The sequence below is a fragment of the Dromiciops gliroides genome, chromosome 3 (genome assembly GCF_019393635.1).
Source record: "Dromiciops gliroides isolate mDroGli1 chromosome 3, mDroGli1.pri, whole genome shotgun sequence".
In the NCBI taxonomy this organism is placed as follows: domain Eukaryota; kingdom Metazoa; phylum Chordata; class Mammalia; order Microbiotheria; family Microbiotheriidae; genus Dromiciops; species Dromiciops gliroides.
This window is the reverse complement of record NC_057863.1, coordinates 471,792,221-471,814,798: the sequence shown is the minus strand read 5'-3', so window position 1 is coordinate 471,814,798 and position 22,578 is coordinate 471,792,221. Positions and strand designations below refer to the sequence as shown.

General features: G+C 35.6%; 1 protein-coding gene across 6 annotated transcripts in view; it reads left to right on the top strand.

The window, feature by feature from the left end:
- NBEA (neurobeachin) overlaps nucleotides 1-22,578 on the top strand; it is a 764,716-nt gene that overhangs the window by 308,911 nt on the left and 433,227 nt on the right. For all 6 annotated transcript variants that reach the window (XM_043991721.1, XM_043991715.1, XM_043991718.1 and 3 more), the window contains one exon: nucleotides 9,859-9,986. In XM_043991721.1, coding sequence (XP_043847656.1) covers nucleotides 9,859-9,986 — 128 coding nt within the window. The remainder of the gene's footprint in view (nucleotides 1-9,858; nucleotides 9,987-22,578) is intronic.

The following is a 22,578-nucleotide window of genomic DNA, read 5'->3' as shown; positions in this document are numbered from 1 at the left end:
CTCGCTGCCCCCCTTTCGGTTCTAAATTTTATATGCCCCCATGGGTATATGGTTAACTCCTCTGTCCACAGCCTTATAACCAGTAGTGTGTGGTATGAAATCTCCTAGAAGTGATTACTACTTGGTATGTTTTGGATATAATTATCCCTGAAGTTATTTCTAGTTGTAAGATTGTTCTTCTAAATTGTACAGTTTTTTTGTTCCAAGATGCATTTATTATTTATTTTCTAACCTACTGCAACAATATTCCTTCACTATAGTGCTCAATTTTCTGTTATAAGTCAGTTACATTTATTGCTATGCAGAGTTGAAACAGTTGTAGTGAAAACATTCAGAGTAACACAAGGCAGCTGCAACCAATAGAAGCATTTTCTCAAACCACTGTAGCACCAAATTAAATTTAAAACATTGCAGCATATCTTTGTTGTGGCTTCTACCAAAGAAGTATTTTACTAAGCACTTTGTAGAATTGCCCCAGGTTAGCTTTTAACAGACAAAAAAAAAACAATGTATACTTAATTTTATGAATAGACATAACTATAAGGGAGCTTATTAGAACTGGAGCCCACAGTTTTTACAGTATTCTAAACAGAAACAGAATTAACTTTTTGTCGAGAGGAGTTCTAAATCAAAAACTGATAAATTTGCAATATTGCTTATACATTTTATATTCACTAAACTTCAGTTTTCTCATCTGTAATATAGGGATAATAATGTCTATAGTACCTATCTCACTGGGTTGATATGAGCTAATAAATGCTATCAATTTAAACCTTTCCAAGTATTTTACATTATCATCTCTCTTTTTTTTTTTTCCATTGGGGTTCAGATAGACCATGTCCCTGGGACATATCACTTTCTGGCTGACATTCTTTTATACTTAACATTACATAAACTGTTGTGCGAATGTTTATTGATCCTTTTCCTCCTTTTTAGTAATTAACTGTTAATCTTTCTGTTGCTGCCTTAGTTTGACTGACCCATTGTTATTGGTATAAACTATTATAGAAACATTTCTGGTTTTATCTTGTTCAGTGGAGTGCAGATAGAAATGGTCCTGGGATAATAAGCCAGTATTTTGCTATTGTTTAACATTTGATCAATTTGGTGGATAAAATAGATGCTATTTTTGGAGTTAAATAAAATCATTATTTGAACAAATCTTCATTGCTTGAACAATTAGAGGGGTTAGATTTGGTAAGGAATAAGGCCATCTCAGTGAGACAGGGCTGAATATATAGTGGCAGAAGGTATATATACATAACATATATATTATATCTACATCATCTGTCTGTCTATATGGTATAAAGAAGAGGGAGCTTGTGGTGAATATCCTGCATTTTTCTGTAAAATTTGAGAAAAGATTCTTAGCTGAGAGTGTTTGGGGAATGAAACCCAAGGGAGGTAGGAGGAGGAATGAAAAAGTTTGGAAGAGCTCCTATGGAAAGTAGTATAGTAAATTGAGAAGGAAGTTATGGTAGTATTGCCTATCAACAGTGAAGCCCCAGTTGAGGTTGTGTAACAAATTTGTAGTGGCCTTAGAACTGTGTGATTTTCTTCATGTTCACTCAGTAGCACATGTGTGAGGTAGAGAATGGAAGTGGGAGTGATCCAAAGCTGAGGCTTGGCAGGGTGCTATCAGAGAAATGATAAGGGGTCTGTGGATTCCAGAGAGAAGGTGTAGAGATGAATTGGTTAACCCAGGGCTAAGATAGAGAAAGCAGGAGAGAATGGCTAGTGCAAGAGAAATTGGCCAGGAAGAAAACTGAGGAGTCATGGTGTGAGCAAACAGTAGAATTTTAGTAAGGAAAGGCAGAGAAAGGTCGAAAGCTAATAGATTATGTTTGGATAGGGGAATTTCAGAATTCTAGAACATAGAAGGGGTACATTTTGGGGTGGTAGCAAGATCACTTGTATGACCATTTGTGTATGGCTACGGTAAAGTGGAAATGAATAGATAATGAGGATTGCCAGGGCATGAAATAAGTAGGTTGAGAAATTGAATGATTGGGATATTTAAAGAAGAATCTATATGTATATTATAGTCCCCTGGTAAGAACGCAAGAGTTAGGGAGGAGAGAAAGATTTTGAGTCAGGTATTGAACTAAATGAGAAAGGAATGGGAGTGACATTCTAACATAAACCTCTCTGATTGTTAAAGCCCTTCACAAACTATCCCCAACAAATCTTTCCAGCATCATTGTGCAAATTATTCTCCTTTCTCCAATCTAAGGTCCTGATTACTCTGTTCCTTCTATATTGTATTCCATTTTCTTTATCTGTGCCTTTGTACTGGTCATCCCTGAAATGTACTCTTCTCTTTTACCACCACCCTTCCCCTTAACTCCTCCTTTTTTTCCAGATGACAGCTCAAGTACCAGCCTTGACATAAAAACCTTTCATTTACAAAAATACTCCTTTCCCCTACTTCTAGTGTCCTCTCTCCTTAATTTGTATTTAACTATTTTGTTAATTGCAGTGTGGTTTAGTGGGTAGAGGGCTGCTGTAGGTACTTGGAGTCACAAAGTTCTAGATTAAAATACTGTCTCATTTAGTAGCTCTGTGACCTTGGGAAAGAAACTTAATCTCTTGGTTTTAGTTCCTCATTTGTAAATTGAGAATATTGGAATGAATGTCTTATAAGGTTTATATATACCCTTCTAGATATAAATGTATACTGATATGATCCTATTTTGTATTTCTTCTGTAAATACTAACATGTATACGTGTTGTCTCCCTCAAGAATTTAAATTCTTTGGGAGTAGGAACCTGTTCATTTTTGTCTTTCTTATCTCAGTGCCTAGCATAGTATTCTGGTATAGGATAGAAATTTAGTAAATGTTTGTGGGTGCTTTCTTTCTTCTTTTACTTCTATTAAACCTAATATTTTTCTTCCCTGGGTGCTTCAATTTCTCTCTCCTTTCCTGCTCTCCTACTACATCATCATCTTTTTTTTTTTGGTCCTCATTGTCCTTTTACAGATAGCTCTAGAATGAGCGAATAAATGTATGAATGAAGGAAATGGATGGAGTGGAAAGTCATTTATTAAGTACTTTGTTTTAGTTACTGTGTTAAATCCTGGGTTTACAAATACAAAACTATGGCTTTCACTGCCCTTAAGGAGTTTATTATATTCTAGTGGGAAATGCAATACATACAGAAAAGTAGTCGCTATGCAATGTACTTTTGGTCACAAGGATGGTGATATAGTTCACAGAACAAATTATTGAAATGCTCCTTCTGGAAGTTTATTTTTATTACTATGGCTAGAGATAGAGGAGATTTAAGGGTGATAAGTGTGCTATGCACTATCCTTTACCCTTAAATCTTTTGTTGTCCTGTTCTGATTACCATGCCTTGTCAGTCTTCATCTAAAATCAGGGGATTAATCTCCCTTTAAAATTGCTAATCTTAATAATTTCCTTAATTCTATTAAGAGCACCACCATTTACCAACTAACTCACACCCTATCAGACTGGTTACCATAACAGGAAAGGAAAATATTGCATGTTAGAGGGGATGTGGAAAAATAGAGACACTAATGCACCATTGGTGGAGTTGTGAAGTGATCCAACCATTCTGGAGACCAATTTGGAACTATGCCCAATGAGCTATAAAGCTGTGCATAATTTTTGACCCAGCAATACCACTACTGGGTCTGTATCACAAAGAGATCAAAGAAAAGTAAAAAGAACCTAAATGCATAAAAAAAATGATAGCTCTTTTTGTGGTGGCAAAGAATTGAATGTTGAGGGGATACCCATCAATTTGGGAACTAGTGAACAAATTGTGGTATGTGATTATAATGGGATCCTATTGTGCTCTAAGAAATGACAAGTGGGATGGTTTCAGAAAAACCTAGGAAGACTTACATGAACTGATGCAAAGTGAAGGGAACATTACCAAGAGACTATTGTACATGCTAACAGTAATTGTGTAGTGATCAATTGTGATCTATTCTCATCAATACAATGATCCAAGACAATTCCAAAGGACTTTTGATGTAAAAAGCTTTCCATCTCCAGTGAAAGAAGTGATAGAATCTGAATGCATATTGAAGCATACATTTTTTTTCCCTTGGGCTTTTTTTTGGGGGGGGGGCAACATATCTCACTTAGAAATATGTTTTGCATGACTACATTTGTATAGTGGGTATCATTGATTGCCTTCTTGATCATGGAAGAAAGGGAATTTGAAACTTAATTTTTTTTAAAAGAATGCTAAAAATAAGTACATAAAAAACTAAAGAAAATTTTAAGAGTACCACCATTTTTACCTACCTATTTATAATCTTGAAATCATCCTTCAGTCTTCTTTCCTCCCTCTCCCCCTTTCCCCCTTTCAATTTAGTTGACAAGTCTTGTTTATTCTCCTTCCACATTTCCCATTTATCCCCTTCTATTTGCTCACATAACCACCACCCTTTCCTCTGTTAATGGACAATTTTAATAGATAATAATCAGTCTTTCTTTTTGTTTTTACTTTGTGCAATCCTCCATATAATAACATATATATATATATACATACATAAATATATATATATATATATTTAAGTAATGGGTCTAACTATTTCACTTTTTTTTTTTGCCTAGTTCTCACTTTTGGAAGATAATGTTTCATTTTCTGGACTACCAGTAGGCCTGTTTAGATAGACTACAGAATGCATGAGAGAATAATTTAAAATTAAGCTAGAAAAATAATTTTCAATCAGATTGATAAAGGCCTTTAATGCCATCTGATTGTATATTTTATCATTGAAGCATTAGGGAGTCACTGAAGCTGCTTCTCCTTCTCCTTCTCCTTCTCCTCCTCCTTCTCCTCCTCCTTCTTCTTCTTTCTTCGCAATTGGGTTTAAGTGACTTGCCCAGGGTCACACAGCTAGTACGTGTTAAGTGTCTGAGTCCGGATTTGAACTCAGGTCCTCCTGACTCCAGGGCCAGTACTCTATCTACTGCACCACCTAGGTGCCCCTGAAGCTTCTTTAATAGGGGAGTGATGTATGGAAGATGGATTAGAGAGAATTTTCCCTGATAGGAAGGCAACCTAGAAGAATGGAGAGGCAAAGGTTTGGCTCAGCACCTTGTGCTTCTTCAATACCTATCAAAGATGTACTAAATGGTCTTACAATGCATGTCATTGTCTGGACAATAGACATTTCATCTTTTTCATTTTCCTGTGTAGATTTTTAGGTCAGTCTCTTTTGAATAATAATTTGAACAAATTCTCCTGTTTGAGGATATGTTATATTGCATGTATCAATCCCCAAAACGTTAAAAGGCCTTCAACTTTTAATCCATACCTTCACAAGTACTCTATTACTTTATTAGTCATAGGGCTTATTGCCTTGAATCCCCCTTTGCTTTGATAAGGAAACAGATTCATGGTTTAAGGGAAGATTAAAGTAAATAGTCTTTGAGGTTTCTTCTAGTTTTGTAATTCTAGAATTTTAGCTCTATTTCCCACCCTGAAGCAGTACTAATTGGAGCAGCCAAAGATAAACAGCCGGGGGTTTAGGTATGATACAACTGAGAAACAATTAAGTACAGATATTGCTCTTTCTTGGTTCTCCTTGTCTGTCTGAACAATTCTCAGTCTCTTTTGCTCTATTTTTAACTGTGTTCTACCCCAAATGTGGATGCATATTCAGCCTTTGTGCTAGGCTTCTCCCCTTCCTCCCCATCCAAGAACCACTTTGTGGTTCAGCATTGACAACTACTTATTGTATATTTCCAAATGGATATCCCAAAGATTTCTGAAATTGAACATGTGCAAAACAGAAATCATTTTTACCCTTTAAACCCACCTCTGTTCTTCACATTCCAATTCTGTTCATCCAGTTTCACAACCTTGGAAATATTCTTAATTCTTCATTTTCATTCACTGTCATATCCAATTAGCCTTTATTTATGTCTTGTCAATTTTTCCTCCAAAAAAACTCTTTGTATCGGTACCCTTCTCTCTACTAACATGGTTAACACTTTAATTCAGTTCCTCATTACTTCTTTTCTAGAGTTTTGCTAACTACTTAATTAGTTCTCTACTTTCAGTCCCTTCCCTTTCAGTCAATATTCTATAGAGCTACCAAAATAACTTTCCTGAGACTCTGAGACTCTGTTCCTTTTTTCCCCCTTTGCCTCACCCAAAGCTTCAGCCCCTTACTCTGTGTGTCTCTCTGTTTAAAGTATGTTTCTTGCAAACAAAATATTGTTACATTCTGATTTATAAGCCAGTCTGCTGTCTACTTCCATGTTATGGGTGAGTTCATCCCATTCACATTCACGGGCATGTGTACTTCCCACCATCCTATTTGTGTGTATGTGTGTTATTTTTCTCTCTTTTCCCCTTGTCCCTCCTCAAAAGTCTGTTTTGCTTCTGACTACTGCTTCCTTTAACCCACTCTCACTTCTATCATTCCCCCTACCTTCCTTTGTCTTCTTCCCCATCTGTTTTGCTGTAGTCTAAAATATGCAACTGAGTATGTATGTTATTTTCTCTTTGAGCTAATAACAATGAGATTAAGATTTAAGCATTGTCCACCTCTTTAACCTCCATATTCCATTCCATTGTAGAAACTTTTTCTTTTATACCTCTTTTATGTGAGTTAATTTTCCCTGTTCTTTCTCTCCCCCTTTCTCCCAGTGCATCTCTATCTCACCCCTTAGTTTTTTTAAATCATCCCATCATAACTAGCTCTCACAAGTGTGTGCACTTGTGTATATTCTGTCTAACTGCCCTGGTAATGATAAAATTCTTAGGAATTATAATTATTATCTTTCCATATAAGAATATAAGCAGTTTAACTTTATTGAATCCTTTATGATTCTCTTTCCTATTTACATTTTTATGATTCCCAAGTCTTTTATTTACAAGTCAGATTTGGGCAGCTAGGTGGCGCAGTAGATAGAGCACTGGCCCTGGAGTCAGGAGTACCTGAGTTCAAACCCGACCTCAGACACTTAACACTTACTAGCTGTGTGACCCTGGGCAAGTCACTTAACCCCAATTGCCTCACTTGAAAAAAAAAAAGGCAACTTACAAGTCAGATTTTCTGTTCACTGTGGTCTTTTCATCAGGAATGCTCAAAACTCCTTAAATATCCATTTTTCCCACTGAAGGATTATCCTTACTTTTGCTGGATAGGTGTTTCTTGATTGTAATCCTATTTCGTATGCTATTTTTCACTTTTTATTTCCTTTTGAGTTTTCTTATGCAAAATTATCAATATAGTAATGTTTTACATAATTGCACATATATAACCCATCTCTGATTGCTTGTTGCCTATGGGGACAGGGGAGGGAAGGAGGAAAAGAATTTGGAACTCAAAACTTTATATAAAAATGTTTATTAATTAAAAAAAATTCATGTTCCAAAATGTTCTTTATCCCTTCCTAGGCAGCCTACTACATATAGGTACATATGCTCAAAGACTTGGTTCATTCTACTTGACTAATTATATAATCCAAGCTTGATTGTCTTCATTCAAAAGCAGAAATGTAGATAATTGAAAACAATAGATTAACTAAAAGTGACATTTATTTAAAACAACTGATGGAGGGAGAAAGAGTCTAGGATTATATTATGTATTAAGGAAAAGCAACCTGAGATTAAAACTTTTGTAACAAAGAGTTTGGAACCAAGATGGCAGAGTAGAAAGAGGAACTCAACTGAATCCTTCCATATTTCCCTCCAAACAACTTTAAAATAATTCCTCAAATTTAATTCTGGAGTGACAAAACCAAAATAAAGGTCAAGTGAAACAATTTTCCAGTTCAAGATGACTTAGAAGGTTGGCATGGAAGATCTGTCTCACTGTAGTGGAAGGTGACCTGTAACACAATGCACGTTCTTCTGTAGTGTGTGCAATAGGCCTTAGTGGTGGCTACACAACCATTAGCAGCACTTTCCACAACTCTCAGCCCACTGATACAGGGTGGGGGTGGGGGTAGGGGGGTCAGACAAGTGGTCCAAAAGAAAATACAGTGGACCCTTTGCTGGTACTGACTGGAAGACCCTTTTGCATTGCCTATCTGCAGGTCCAGGTTGCAGTCCTGGGGTGTAAAGGAGCACTTGCAGCTGAAGAGGAGCAGGGACCTTGATCACAATTCCAAGACAGAAAGCAGCACTAGTGATTGAGGCTGCAGGAAAGCTGGGTACTTGGTCACATTTCCAGGGCCAAGAGAAGTGCTTGTGGCTTCAAGGAAACAAGGTCTTTTCCTGACTAAAGACCAGAGCATAGCCCAGGAGAGCAGTGACCACACTTCTCCTTAGATCATACCATGAGAAATACAGAATTAGCTCTGAAAACAGCAGCATGAAAAACCTAAAAAGTTGGGATAGTGGCCCCTTCACCACAGCAGGACAGCCCAACTTTAATGTAAAGTTAAAAATGAAGAAAAATACGAAAAAAGTCAGCAAACAACAAAACAAAAACAAAACTGACAATAAAGAGTTACTATGGTGACAGGAAAGATCAAGATACAAATTCAAAAGTAGACAACAATATCAAAACTGCTACAACTAAAGCCTCAAAGAAAAATGTGAATTGAATACAAGCCCAACAAGAATTCCTAGAAAGTGTAAAAAATGATTTTAAAAATCAAATAAGAGAGGTAGAAGGATAATGGGCAAAGGAAATGACAGTGATGTAAGAAAATAATGAAAAAAAGAATCCCCAGTTTGGTAAAAGAGGCACAAAAAATAATGAAGAAAATATCAATCAATATCATTTCTTTTTTTGGAATTGGATAGTATGCTTCATTATTAGTCCTTTGAGATTGTTTCAGATCATTGCATTGCTGAGAACAGCTAAGTGATTTACAGTTTTTCATCAAACATTACTGCTGTCACTGTGTGCAACACTCTCCTGGTTCTGTTCACTTCACTATACATCAGTTCATACAAGTCTTTCCAGGCCTTTCTGAAATCATCCTGCTTGTCATTTCTTATAGCACAATAATATTCCATCACAATCATATACCACAGCTTATTTAGCCATTTCCCAGTTGATGGATATTCCCACAATTTCCAATTCTTAGTCAACCATAAAAAGAGCTGCTATAAATATGTTTGTACAGATAGGTCGTTTTCACTTTTGGGGGATGTCTTTGGGATATAAACCTAGCAGTGGTATTACTGGATCAAAGAGTATGCACAGTTTTATAGGCCTTTTGGTATACAGAATGTTTTATCATATGATTCAAAGGTAGAGGCATTGTGGTTATAGCAATCATCCATTTCTAATCCCCCACTAGAAATCGAAACCCATTTCATATGGAACTTTTAGTTATGACGGTGTTATAGCCTTCTCAGGTTAGAGATACTAATGTCTACTCTTATAGCCATTCTTACTTATATAGCCTTGGAATATGCAGAAGTCTACTTTGCTTTGATGCATATATTTTAGGTATTCTTCTTTCTCTATGAAAAACTATTTTGTTTCTCATCATTAGCTTTCTTGATATTGGTCTCCAGTCCATTGGGTGGAGAAATGTGCTTTGATAACCTTTTTGGGGAAAAAAATAATTTAAAAACTAAGGTTAGTAATGTCATATAGTGGGTGTAGTGTTGGGTTTGGAGGCAGGAACATTTGGGTTCAAATCCTACCACCTGATATTTGGCATTTATGGAACCTTGGGCAAGTCACTTTACCTCTGTGATCCTTAGTTTTCTCATTTTGAAAATAGAGATAATATTTATATCAATACCTTGATATTTATATCATATCATCATCATATTGTGAAGCTTGAATGATACAATAAATGGAAAGCAAATTGCACATTTTAAAGAATGACATGAATGAACATCATTACTGTTTGCAATTACTTGTGTTAATTAGTTTTCATATCTTATTTTCAACAGCATCACTGCAAAACTTGAAAGAGCTTTAGAAAAAGTTGCCCCTCTTCTTCGTGAAATATTTGTAGACTTTGCCCCATTCCTCTCTCGCACACTACTTGGTAGTCATGGACAAGAGCTGTTGATTGAAGGTACAGTTTCTATTTTTTTTTAAACTATGTCTATGCTAAGTATTTTTCCTGTATATTAGCCCTGTATTTTTCAAAATTAGTAGGCTAAAACTGTTTTTTATTAGCTATTTAGTTGCTATTGAACCAGTTTGGACAGTAAGCAGTTTTTATTATTTTTTTTTTTAGTAAGCAGTTGTTATTAAATGATATTATATATACCAATAAGGAATCGAACATGTGTCTCCCTAACTTCTAATGGTCTCAGACCTTCAGATTTACATTGTCCTAAGAGGGAGGGCCAAGCCAAGAATGCTTGTCCGGAGAGAGAGCCAAAAGCCTAAAGAGCCAAGAGAAAGACCATGGCATGGCCAAGGCTTTTATTCTCTTTTGACAGATGTGGGTCTTATACATGGATCAAAGCTAATTGGTTAGCATTATTCAATTCCATTGGTTGACATGACTTGAGGGTGGTCTAAATTAAAATGAACCCTACAGATGATATAAGGGAAGACCCTCACTCAAGTTGCCCAAGGCAAAGTTCATTATTTAGGTGTGATCCTTCACTTAGCTAGACAAAAGAATCCATCTCCATTTCTTTTGTTCCTTTGGGTTTTTCCCCTACTAGGAGAACTGGACTTTCTGGCTTGGGGACTGGGGAGAGAAAGGACTGATCTCTGGGTTTCCATTATTAATAATCATTTTCTCACAAACCTGTGTGCTTTAAGGTGGCATATATTTTTGAAAGAAAATTGCTAAAGAAATATGATATCCTGGGGGCAGCTAGGTGGTGCAGTGGATAAAGCACCAGCCCTGGATTTAGGAGGACCTGAATTTAAATCTGAGCACAGACACTTGATACTTACTAGCTTTGTGACCCTGGGCAAGTCATAACCCTCATTGCCCAGCCCCACCCCCTCCAAAAAAAAAATTTAAAAAGAAAAGAAATATGATCTCCAGTAATAGTACAAAGTTTACACAAATATAAATAGGAAAGTTAGTATCTGCTTTGTTCCATAGCCACAGACTCCAACTTTAAGCCTGGCTTAGGCATTTGGGAAATATGTTCTATGGATCAAGAGAAAAACCAGTAAAGGATGGTGCGGAAGCTCATCAAAAAGCAACCACTACTCAATGCACATGACACTGTCAAGTGTCTAATAAATGTTTCCTGAATTAAATTTCAAGTCATTTAAGTAATTCCATATGCAGTGGGGAGCATAACTTAATGAATGTATAAAGAAAATGAATAAAAAACACATTCTTGGAGGTCAAGTGGGAAGGAACTGGGAAAACAGCTTAAATCTAGCATCTGTATTAGAACTGGTCAAAATGTATGTTTTTCCAGTCAGACTTCATTAATTCCATGATCAATTAGAACAGAACTTAAAGAAAAAAAAAGTCAGTGAAAACTAATTCTTGATTAATATAAATTTAGAAATAAGAAAAAGAAACAAAACTATTATGTTCTATGGGAGCATATCCCAATCTCATTAATATGACACTGTATGTATAGCTATCTACTCATGTCAAGCCAGCAATCATTTATTCTTTTTCTTTTCTTTTCTTTTTTTTAATGGGGCAATGAGAGTTTAAGTGACTTGCCCAGGGTCACACAGCTAGTAAGTGTTAAGTGTCTGAGGCTGGATTTGAACTCAGGTCTTCCTGAATCCAGGGCCGGTGCTTTTGAACTCAAGTCCTCCTGAATCCAGGACTGGTGCTTTATCCACTGCACCACCTAGATGCCCCCCAGCAATCATTTATTAAGAACCTAATATGTACAAGGCACTGTTCTAGCTAGCTAATTACTTTATCCTGCTACTTAGCTACATACATACTAGGTCCCTGTCTTTTTTTTCTCTAACATGGTTACTACTACCTTTCTTGCTTCACCTCTCAGTTCTGGACAAATTTATTTAAAAGGAACGAGGAAGTCTAGATGTGAATATTAATTTTAAAAATCTTAAAAATATATCAGATTGTTCATTTACAGTATTGAACTGCTTGCCTCTAGGACATGCATTGTCTTAAGCTTGTTGTCTTGGTAACATATATATTGTCTCTCTCATTAGACTATGAGCTCCTTGAGAGCAGGAACTGTTGTTTTTTTAAATTTATCTTTATATCCCCAAAGCTTAGCATATAGTATTAAGCATACATGGTGGGTACTTAACAAATTGACCGTCCAACAACTTTACTTGATTGGCCCATGCAGAAAAGTGATAGCACGGTGCTTTGTACATGAAGGCATTTAATAATTCCTTCATTCTTTCATTTAATAAAGCTGAAATTAGGTCAGTAAATAGTAATACCCCAATGAGAAGGGAGATAGAGCATTTAAGATCTTTACATTTGCCAGGCACTGTGTTAAAAACTGACTACACAAGCATAAGCCAAGAAAACAGTTGGTGGTATGTAGGAGTTTATATTCTAATGGGGGAAGATAACATATAAAGGGTTTCTGGAAAGGAGGGGAAAAAGATAACCCACATTGGGGAATAATTAGAAAAGTGTAGTAAATGGAATGAAGGCTGGTTCCCAGGGTGGTCAGGGGCAGAATTATTATATTGTTTTAAGGAAATTGTAACAACTTTTTAAATTAATTAAATATTATAGTTAATATTTTAGTTACTCCTTAGAAACTTTTAACTTTCCAAGCAGTCATTAGCTTCTTTTTGACAGTCTTTCTTTTTGTACTCTTTATAATACAAGTTAACATTATTTTATTAAAATTTTCTGGATCATTTAAATAAATTGTCCATTTTAATCTATTTACTATATATGATTCTACAGAAATAAAATGCAAACCACTTAAAGCCATTCATAAATAATGAATATTATAATTTGCTCTGTTGTGATCTCATATGTCTTGGCCACATTTGAATACTTTGGAAAATAATACTTAGTCTGAAGTCCAGTTGAATAATCTTTTGGAGTAGGGGATGGAATAAACATTGATATAACACCAACTATGTGTCAGGCAATGTGTTAATTGCTTTTCACAAATATTTTCTCATTTTGAGTTTTCACAACTTCCCTGGCCATTAAGTACTACTATTATCCCTATCTTATAGTTGAGGAAACAGGTAAACAGAAGTTAAGTGATTTTCCCTTGGTCAGATAAATGTCTGAGACCAGATTTAAACTTATTTCTTCCTGATTCCAGACCCAGTTGTCTATCCACTGTACCACCAATTATCTCTTTTTTGGAAAAGAGTTTACTTATAACAAATTTTGAGAGTTGGAAGTGGACAACCTGGGTGGTTATACTAAAAAAGAACTGCTCTTCTTATTGATTATGGTTTTGACTGATTTTATGAGTTATAGGATATGAAACATCTAATTCTAATCACAGCAACATTATGCAATAATGTTTTCATCTTCTTTCATAGATAAGCCAGCATACTGTTATTTGGCAGAAGGTCATATGGGAGTAAAATAATACATTACTTGAGGAAATTTAGGGTTGGAAGGGACTGCAGAGTCCCTAGTCCACCTACAGTATTCCTAAGGAAGTAGTTATCCTAACTCTCCCTAAAGAACAACATTGATTAGGAACCTACTACACTCTGAGACAACCATTACATCTTTGAACAGCCCTAATCTTTAGGATATTTATTCCTTATCCCAAACCCAAATTTTCTCCTCAGCACATCCCTACATCTTTCCTCTGGGGCCAAGCAAAACCATTCACATTTCTCATATATAACAGCCATTCAGAAACTTAACCAGCTCTCAAGTCCCTCTACCTTCAAGGCTTTTCCTCTGCAGTTCAGTAACTATATATTACGTTCCCACAGTGTAAGGTACCATCTAAAGACCTACAGAAACAAAGAAAAAAACCACAGTTCCTGCTCTCAAAGGGTTTACGTTCTACTTGGAGACACAGCATATAAACAGATGAGTCAATACAAAGTTATATGAGGTTGGAGAGAACACTAACATCTACTCTCAAACAATGTGTTGCGCCCCATTAGTATTCCTTGAGGGTTGTCTAGGTGTATTGACAATTACATGGAACCATCATTCACAATCATTTGGCCTTGAACAAATCTCTCAACTTTCCCTCAGTGTAAGACAATTATTCATGGCTGTGATGTTAGGAAGCAAAGGTTGAGAATCACTGATGACAATGGACACTATAGAAACGGGCATCTGAATCATGAATTAAGCTTAAGATTCTCTAGGAAGCAAAAGTAAGGAATTGTTGCATTCTAGGAATGTAGTAAGACATGGAGAAAAAGAAGTTGCAGTTGAGTGATTGGGTCAGAAACCAGATAGTAAGGACTTTAGATGGTTAAGTGGAAAGTATAAATAGTTATAAGAATTTTATTTTGGAAAGAAGGGGAGAAAAAGAATAATAATGCGAAAGAATAGTTGAGTCAAGTAAAATTATTTTAAGAGTCAGTAGGCATAAGGAATTTGTTGATAAGTCGACTTTGAGGATAGAGAGTTCTTATTTGGGGATGGAGGATGATAATTAGAGGCAGCTCCTGGAGAAGACAAGAGATGCAATCAACATGATTTTCTCATTTCCTTGCATAACTGGACACATGAGCACTCAGGAAAGATCTGGGGGATTTTTTTACAATTGATCATTGTTACTGTGCACAATGGTCTTTTAGTTCTGCTGAATTCACTTTACCCTAGTTCATATAGAACTTATGTTTTTCTGAAACCATCTCACCTGTCATTTCTTGCAGTACAATAGTACTCTGTCACAATAATGTACCACAACTTGTTCAGCCATTCCCCATTTAAAGAATATCCTCTAAGTTTCCAGTTCTTTGCCAACATAAAAAGAGCTGCTATAAATATTTTGTACATAGAGATCCTTTTCCTTTTTTTTTTTTTATCTTTTCCTTTTTTAATGTTTTTGGGACATAGACCCAGTCGTGGTATTACTGGGTCAGAGTGCACACAAGTTTTGTAGGTCTTTGGGCATAGCTCTAAATTGTTCTCTAGAATGGTTGAATCAGTTCACAATTCCACCAGCATTTCATTAGTTTACCTAGTTTTCCTAATCCTCTCCAGCATTTGTCATTTCTGATAGGTGTGAAGTGATACCACAGAGCTGTTTTAATTTGTGTTTCTCTGATCAATAGTGATTTAGAGCATTTTTATATGACTTTATATAGTTTTAATTTCTTTTTCTGAAAACTGCCTGTTCATATTCATTGACTAGCTGTCAATTGCAGAATGACTCTTATTTTTGATAAATTTGACTCAGTTTCCTATATATTTGATAAATGAGACCTTTATCAGAGAAACTTGTTATAAATTTTTTTTATATTCACTGTCTGTGATACCTTTTAGCAAAATGTAGTTTCCTTGATTGTCTTTTTTTCCTTAGGCCTTTTTTTTGCTTTTGCTTTGTCTGAAATCATGATTGCTACCCTTGCATTTTTTTACTTCAACTGAAACTTAATAGATTCTGTTCTAGCCCCTTATTGCAACTCTGTTCCTTTCTGTTTCAAGTGTGTATTTTGTAACCAACATATTGTTAGAACCTAGTTTCTAATTGATTCTGCTGTCTCCTTCTGTTTTATGTGTGAGGCCATGCCATTCCAATTTGCAGTTATGATTGCAAACTGAGCATTTCCCTCCATCCAATTTTCTGTCCTTTTATTCTCCATCCTTTTATTCTGTCCTTCCTCAAAAGTCTTTTGCATCTTCTACTGCCTGCCTTAATCCACCCTCTCTTTTCCCATTCCCCCTGCCGTCTTGTCCCTTCTCCTTTCCCCTGTTTGGCAAAATAGATTTCTATACCCAGATGAATATGCATATATAGTCTTCTCTCTTTGAACCAATTCTTATAAGAGTGAGATTTAAGCACTGCCTGCCCCTTCCTTTTTCCCTCCACTATAAAAGCTCTTTGTTGTGTACCTCTTTTATGTGAGAAAATTTTCCCATTCTACCTCTCCCTTACCCCTTCTCCTAGTGCATTCCCCTTTCTCACCCCCACAATTTTTTTGAGATCATCCCCACATAATTGACACACCCGCATCTATGTAAATTCCTTCTAATTGCCCTGATAATAATAACATTCTTAGGCATTACATGTATCATCTTCCCATATAGAAATCTAAACAGTTTAACTTTATTGAGTTCCATATGCTTTCTTTCATGGTTACCTTTTTATGCTTTTCTTGGATCTTTCATTTGAATGTCAAATTTTCTATTTAATCAGGAATGCTTGAAAGTACTCTACTTCATGAAAAGTTGGTTTTTTTCCCCTGAAAGATTATACTTATTTTTGCTGGGTATGTTATTCTTGGTTGTAATCATAGCTTCTTCACCTTCCAGAATATCATTCTAAGCCCTCTAGTCCTTTAACATGGTAGCTGTTAAATCTTGTGTGATTCTGATTGTGGTGCCATGATATTTGAACAGTTTTTTTCTTAATATTTACAGTATTTTCTTCATATTTTGGAGTTTCTGGAATGTGGCTTTAATATTGGAGAGTTTTCATTTTGGGATCTCTTTCAGAAAGTGATCAATGGATCCTATCAATTTATATTTTATTCCTGGATCTATGATAATAAGGCAGTTTTCCTTTACAAATTAATTAAATGTTATGTCTAGGCCTTTTCTCTGATAATGGTTTTCAGGTAGTCCAAGAATTCTTAAATTATTTCTCCTATATCTATTTTCCTTGGATACCTAGGTGGTACAGTAAATAGAGTGCCATGCCTAAAGTCAGGAAGACTCATCTTCCTGAGTTCAAATGTGGCCTCCCACACTTATTAACTGTATGACCTTATGCAAGTCATTTAACCCTATTTGCTTCAATTTCCTCATACATAAAATGAGCTGGGGAAGGAAATGACAAACCATTCTAGTATCTTTGCCCCAAAAACCCCAAAAGAAGAGTCAGTCACAACTGAAAATGACTGAACACACATCTGTTTTCGAGGTCAGTTGTTTTTCTGATGAGATATTTCATGTTTTTTATTTTAAAAACTTTTATTGTTTTTTGATGTCTCATGAAGTCATTAGATGCTACTTGTCCAATTTTAATTTTTAAGGAATTATTTTCTTCAGAGAGCTCTTGTACCTCTTTTTCCTTTTGCCTGATTTGTTTTTAGGGAATTATTTTCTTCAGTGAATTTTTGCACCTCCTTTTCCATTTGACCTATTTTGATTTTTTAGGAGTTCTTTTCTTCAGTGAGTTTTTGTATCTCATTTACCAGGAGGCCAGTTCTATTTTTTAAAGTATTATTTTCTTCAGTATTTTTTGTGCCTCTTTTACCAAGCTGTTGACTCTTTTTACACAATTTTTTTACATCATTCTCATTTTCCCCTAATTTTTCCTAAACCACTCTTAGCTATTTCTTTAACTCTTTCAGTAATTCTTATTGGGATTGTTTCCAATTTTTTTTTCTTTTAGACTTTGTTTGTAGCTATTTTTATATTATTATTGTCTTCTGAGTTTGTGTCTTGGTCTTACCTGCTAATGTAGTAGCTTTTTATTGTCACATTCTTTATGTTGTTGTTGTTTGCTCATTTTCCCAGCATATTTTTTTACTTTAAACTTTATATTAAAGTTGGCCTCTGCTTACTTAGGGATGGAGAAACTTCAGTCTTTTTTGTGCCACTGTTTTCTGAGCTAGTTCTGGGGGTATGCAAATTTTCATTACTTTTAAGATGGTGTTATCCTGATAGAGGTGTGATCATTGCTCTCCTGTTTTGTGCTCTGATTTGTATCCTGAAAAGCCTCCTATTCTCTTTTAGCCACCAATACTAGTGCTCTTATTGGCTCTTTAATGTAGCCAGGTCCCCTGCTCTCCTGAAGCAGCAAGTACTAGCTCTTCCCTCTGCTCTGGAACCATTATCCATTATTTTGTATTGGGAATAGAATTGCTAATCAGCACCAACTACACCAAGAGCCAGCAAAAGGTTCCCTTGTAATCTCTTTCTGATCAGTTATTCAAACTTCTTTCCCTCTCTGGGCTGCAAGGTCCAGAATTTGCTGCTACTGCTGTCTAAGATGCCTCCAAGGTTTATTGCCAGTACTGCCACCAACATGCACTCTGGGCTAGACCCCACCTTTGTGTCACAAACCTCTCCTGCCACCTCTTTAGTTGTCTTAGGCTGGAAAAATAACTCACCCAGAATTTTGGTTGCCTCTGCTGCTCCAAAAATTGTTTTGAGGTGTTATTTTTAAATTGTTTCCAGAGGAATGCTGAGTTCTTCTGGGTTGCTGCTTCTTCTCCACCATCTTTGCTCCACCCCCATAGGCTGATTTTTCAATGATATAATCCCCTAGCATTATGGCATTAAAATGGTAAAGAACCACAATCAGCATCAGCTAGGATCTGGTAGCCTCTGTAATACATCAGAGAAAACCTTGAAATACAATATTGCAAAAGATAAAGACTTACAACCAAGAATAATTTGTCCTAAAAAGCTGAGTCAAAATAAATGGGAAATATTTGGGCATTTCATCAAATAGAGGACAATTGAAGGGTCTTGTCAATAAAAGGTTAATATTCTAATAGGGGAGAAGAAACTAGTATCTTTAGGAACCTTGAATGTCTTCAAAGGGTATTTCATAAATTAAGAACTCACTGTGGGGTTGGATTTATTTTTCTCTGAGGCTCCAAGAGGGGAAAGAAAAAGGGAGAATAAAAGAAATACACTAAAGTAGAAAACAGGTAAATTTGGGTGGAACTTCCTCTTTCTCATAATTTGGATTTAGGAAAAGAATATGCACACATGCAAAAAGAAGTGGTGGTATCTGACAGCAAATGATCCTCATTCTTTAATCCCAAAAGCTGGATTAAAAGTGGGGAAAAGGAAAGAAAACACCTGGAAATGAAGGGAATACTCTTAAATTGGGGAATGGCTGAACGTATTATAGTATAAGATGGTAATGGAATATTACCATTTTGCCATGCAAAATGACAAAAGAGATTATTTTAGAGACACTTGGGAAGTAGGAACTTGTAAAGATTAAAGTGAACAGAACCAGGAAAACAATTTGCTCAAGGAAAACAACATTGTTAACAACAACTTTAAAATGAAGGAAGGATGAATTATGTTTCTAGATGTGATGAAGTATGTGACCCATTTTTGGCCCTGGTGTGGCTTTATTTTATTTGATAATACATATTTTTAAATACTTTTTTTCCTGTTTTTAATTGGGGTGGAGAAGGGAGGTACTTAAGATCATGCCATAAATAAAATAAAAAGGTTATTGAAACATTTTTAAAAGTACACAGAATTACAGAAAGAATTTCTGAAAGAAGCACATACAAGCAGAACAGTTTTAAAAGTTAGAGTTTAAATTTATTATATAGTTTTTTAAAAGGCAAGTAGTGTGGAATAGAGATTTATGATTTCATATGTAATCCATATTTTCTCTTCTACTTTATATATGGAGATGTTTTGTGGTTATTACACTAAAATATTTTAAATTAAAAAACATAAATAAGACCACTAGCCTTCATCTGAATTACATGCAGATTGACTCAAGTTACTTATAATTAAGTAGAAAACTCAGAAAAAATACTTAAGATGAATTAAAGAAATTTATACTGAAATCATTGATTCAGATTATTTGGTTATCATCCTGATAAAAATATGTTAGTTCGTTTTCTTTATCACTCTCTACAAATTCAAGCAAAATATCAAACAGACCCAGTCCTGATAATAATTTCTTACTAGCTGTATTCCTTGAATTCAACTCTTATCATCATCATGCTCCCAGCAAAAGCTCATCATCAGGAAATTCATTATTGTGGAGACTGTACCACTTTTGGTATTCACACCTAATCTGTACCTTCACTAGTTCCTGCCTGTCTGATTGGAGGGCTAAAGAGTGGAGCAAAAAACTCCCCCCAAAGTCCCTATTAAAGAAGGTCCAGAGGCCCTCTTAGTACCATTTAGGACAGGACCCTTCTCTGCCACCTCCTCCTCCTCCTCCTCCTCCCTTCTCAGTTTTCTTTGGTGTATTGTCTTCCAGTATTGAATTTAAGCTCCTTAAGGATAAGGGCTTTCTTTCTTTCTTTCTTTTTTTATTTATTTATATCCCCAGCTCTTAGCACAGTGCATGGCACATAGTAAATGCCTTAATAAATATTTATTGAATTGAATTATTAATAACTGCCTTTGTTATTTGACTCTTGTAAAGGTTTCAAAACTATTTTTGAGTACTTATACCAAGTTTCCTTTCTATTTTCTTATGCAGGACTAGAAATTTGCATAAAATGTAAATTTTATCTTAAAGAATTCATGAACTTTTCATCTTAAAGAATTTATGACCTATTCATTCTCTACCCCAAAGTATGACCTTATCTAAATAATTGAAGGCAAATTTTTTCCAGAGACAACAACAGTAATATAACAGAAAAGAATGAAGGTTTGATATCAGTGTCAATTTGTTGTTCTTCATTTTGATATTTTTATATATAGATAGATACATAGATATAGATAAGAAGTCTTCCTGGCCAAGCCCTTCTACTAGAACCCATGTGATCTTAGAAAAGACATTTGACCTTCTGGGCAGCTAGGGGCCACAGGGCTTAAAGAATTGTGCCTTGAAGATCAAATCCAATCTCACTCACAGTAACTTTGGGCAAGTTACTTATGCACTGTTTGCCTCAGTTTCCTTTGTAACGATTGGAATGACGCCACCTGCTGGATACTTACTGTAGAAGAGTTCTGCCCATGAAGCGAAGGTCTTTGAGGGCAAGACCAGGAGTCTTTTCTTTGGCGGGGAGGAAGTGACGCAGACTAGTGGGAGGAGGAAGGAAGAGACTGGCGCTCGGTCTGGCTCTCTGTCCTCTGGACTCTGGTGGAGAAGGGAGCTAGAAATGTGCTCTCCCTTTAATAGATAGAAATCTAGGCCTTTTTCTCTCTCTTTACCAAATTCTTATTCTCCTTAATAAATGCTTAAAAGTCTAACTCTTGCTAAAGCTTATAATTTATTGGCGACCACTCATTAGATATTTTAGACAGTTTAGCTAGAATTTTACCCCTTAACACCTTGACTATAAAATGAGGATAATAATAGCACATACCTGTCAGGATTGTTGTGAGGATCAAATGATATAATATTTGTAAAGCACTTAGCAGAGTGGCTGGCACATTGGCTATTTAATAAATGCTGGCTATCATTTATCAGCTTTTCTAGTTCCTAAGGCACCAAGACACCTATTGATATTTAATCTTGTGATCCCATTACTTTACTCTGATCTTGCACAGCTTTCTTTCTCTGAACTTCAATTTCCCAGTCTGTAAAATGGACTAGATGACTACTGAAGTCCCCTCTCATGCTCATTCTTTGATCCCACAATAAAGTCCAGTTGATGTTCACTGCTACCATATAAAATTATTATCTTTTTTTTAAAACAACTACCAGAGATTTCTGGTCCCTCAGCTGTGACTAGAGATTTCAAGTGAGACACCTATGAAAAAAGCCTATGTAACATCTTCAGAGCTGGTCTTTAGATACTAATCATTCAGTAACCAAATATTTACTCATTACCTATTACTTTTTCAATTCTGCTAGGGATATCTTTTAGATTTCTATGGAGAATACAGAAGTATAGGGTATTATCTTTCCCTTAAGTTACTTATAGTATAGTTTGGAGAAAAGACTACCTACCACACCTGAAATAATATATTAAACCAAAAAGACAATATATAATACAATAACTTACTAGAGCACTTATTGGCTAAACAAAAGCAAGATCAGATTACTTCATAGAGTAAGTAGGAATTGAGCTGAGCCTTGAAGGGTGACAGAGGAAAGGAAAATCAAGGTGAAGGGAATATGAACAAAGGCATAGAAACAGAAGTAAATATAGAAGACCTCAAATGCTTGGCTAAAGAGTTTGAAATTTCATAGACAATAATAGACTGCTATTGAAACTATTTGAATAGTGTCATTGTTAGATCATTACATAAGGAAGATAATACTGATTTGATATGGAGAAAATAGTCTTAAGAAAACTTCTCAGGCTGTGCAATAGTTTGAGAGAGTCACATTAGGGATCTTAGGTAAGAATTAGACCTGAAGGACCATAGGATCATAAAGTTATAGATCTAGATCTAGGAAGGACTTCAGAGGCCTTCTGATACAACCCTCTTATTTTTAACATAAGAAAAATGAGGCCCAAGGGGATTAAGTGAAAGTTAACATTGATACTAAGTGTGAGAAATGCTCTTTAAACACTCACATCTTCTGATCTCAGAGCCATTGTTCTTTCCATTGTACCATGCTGTATACAAGGCATTGCCAGCCCTAATTATTTTTAAATTCTAGCCCTGTATCTCCATCTGCTTGTTGGACATTTCTATATATATCTTGCTTTTCTCAAAAATCAACATGTAAAAACTCATTTTCCCCTTTGCTTTTGTTTATTACTGGTGACATTTTAGTTATTCATACTTAAGACCACTATCATATTTTATTTGAAAACTTACTCTTTTTTAAAAAAAATGTCAGGGTAGGAGCAGCTAGGTGGCACAGTGGATAAAGCACTGGCCTTGGATTCAGAAGGATCCGAGTTCAAATTTAGCCTCAGACACTTGACACTTACTAGCTATGTGACCCTGGGCAAGCCACTTAACCCTCATTGCCCCCCGCCCCAAATAAATGTCGGGGCAG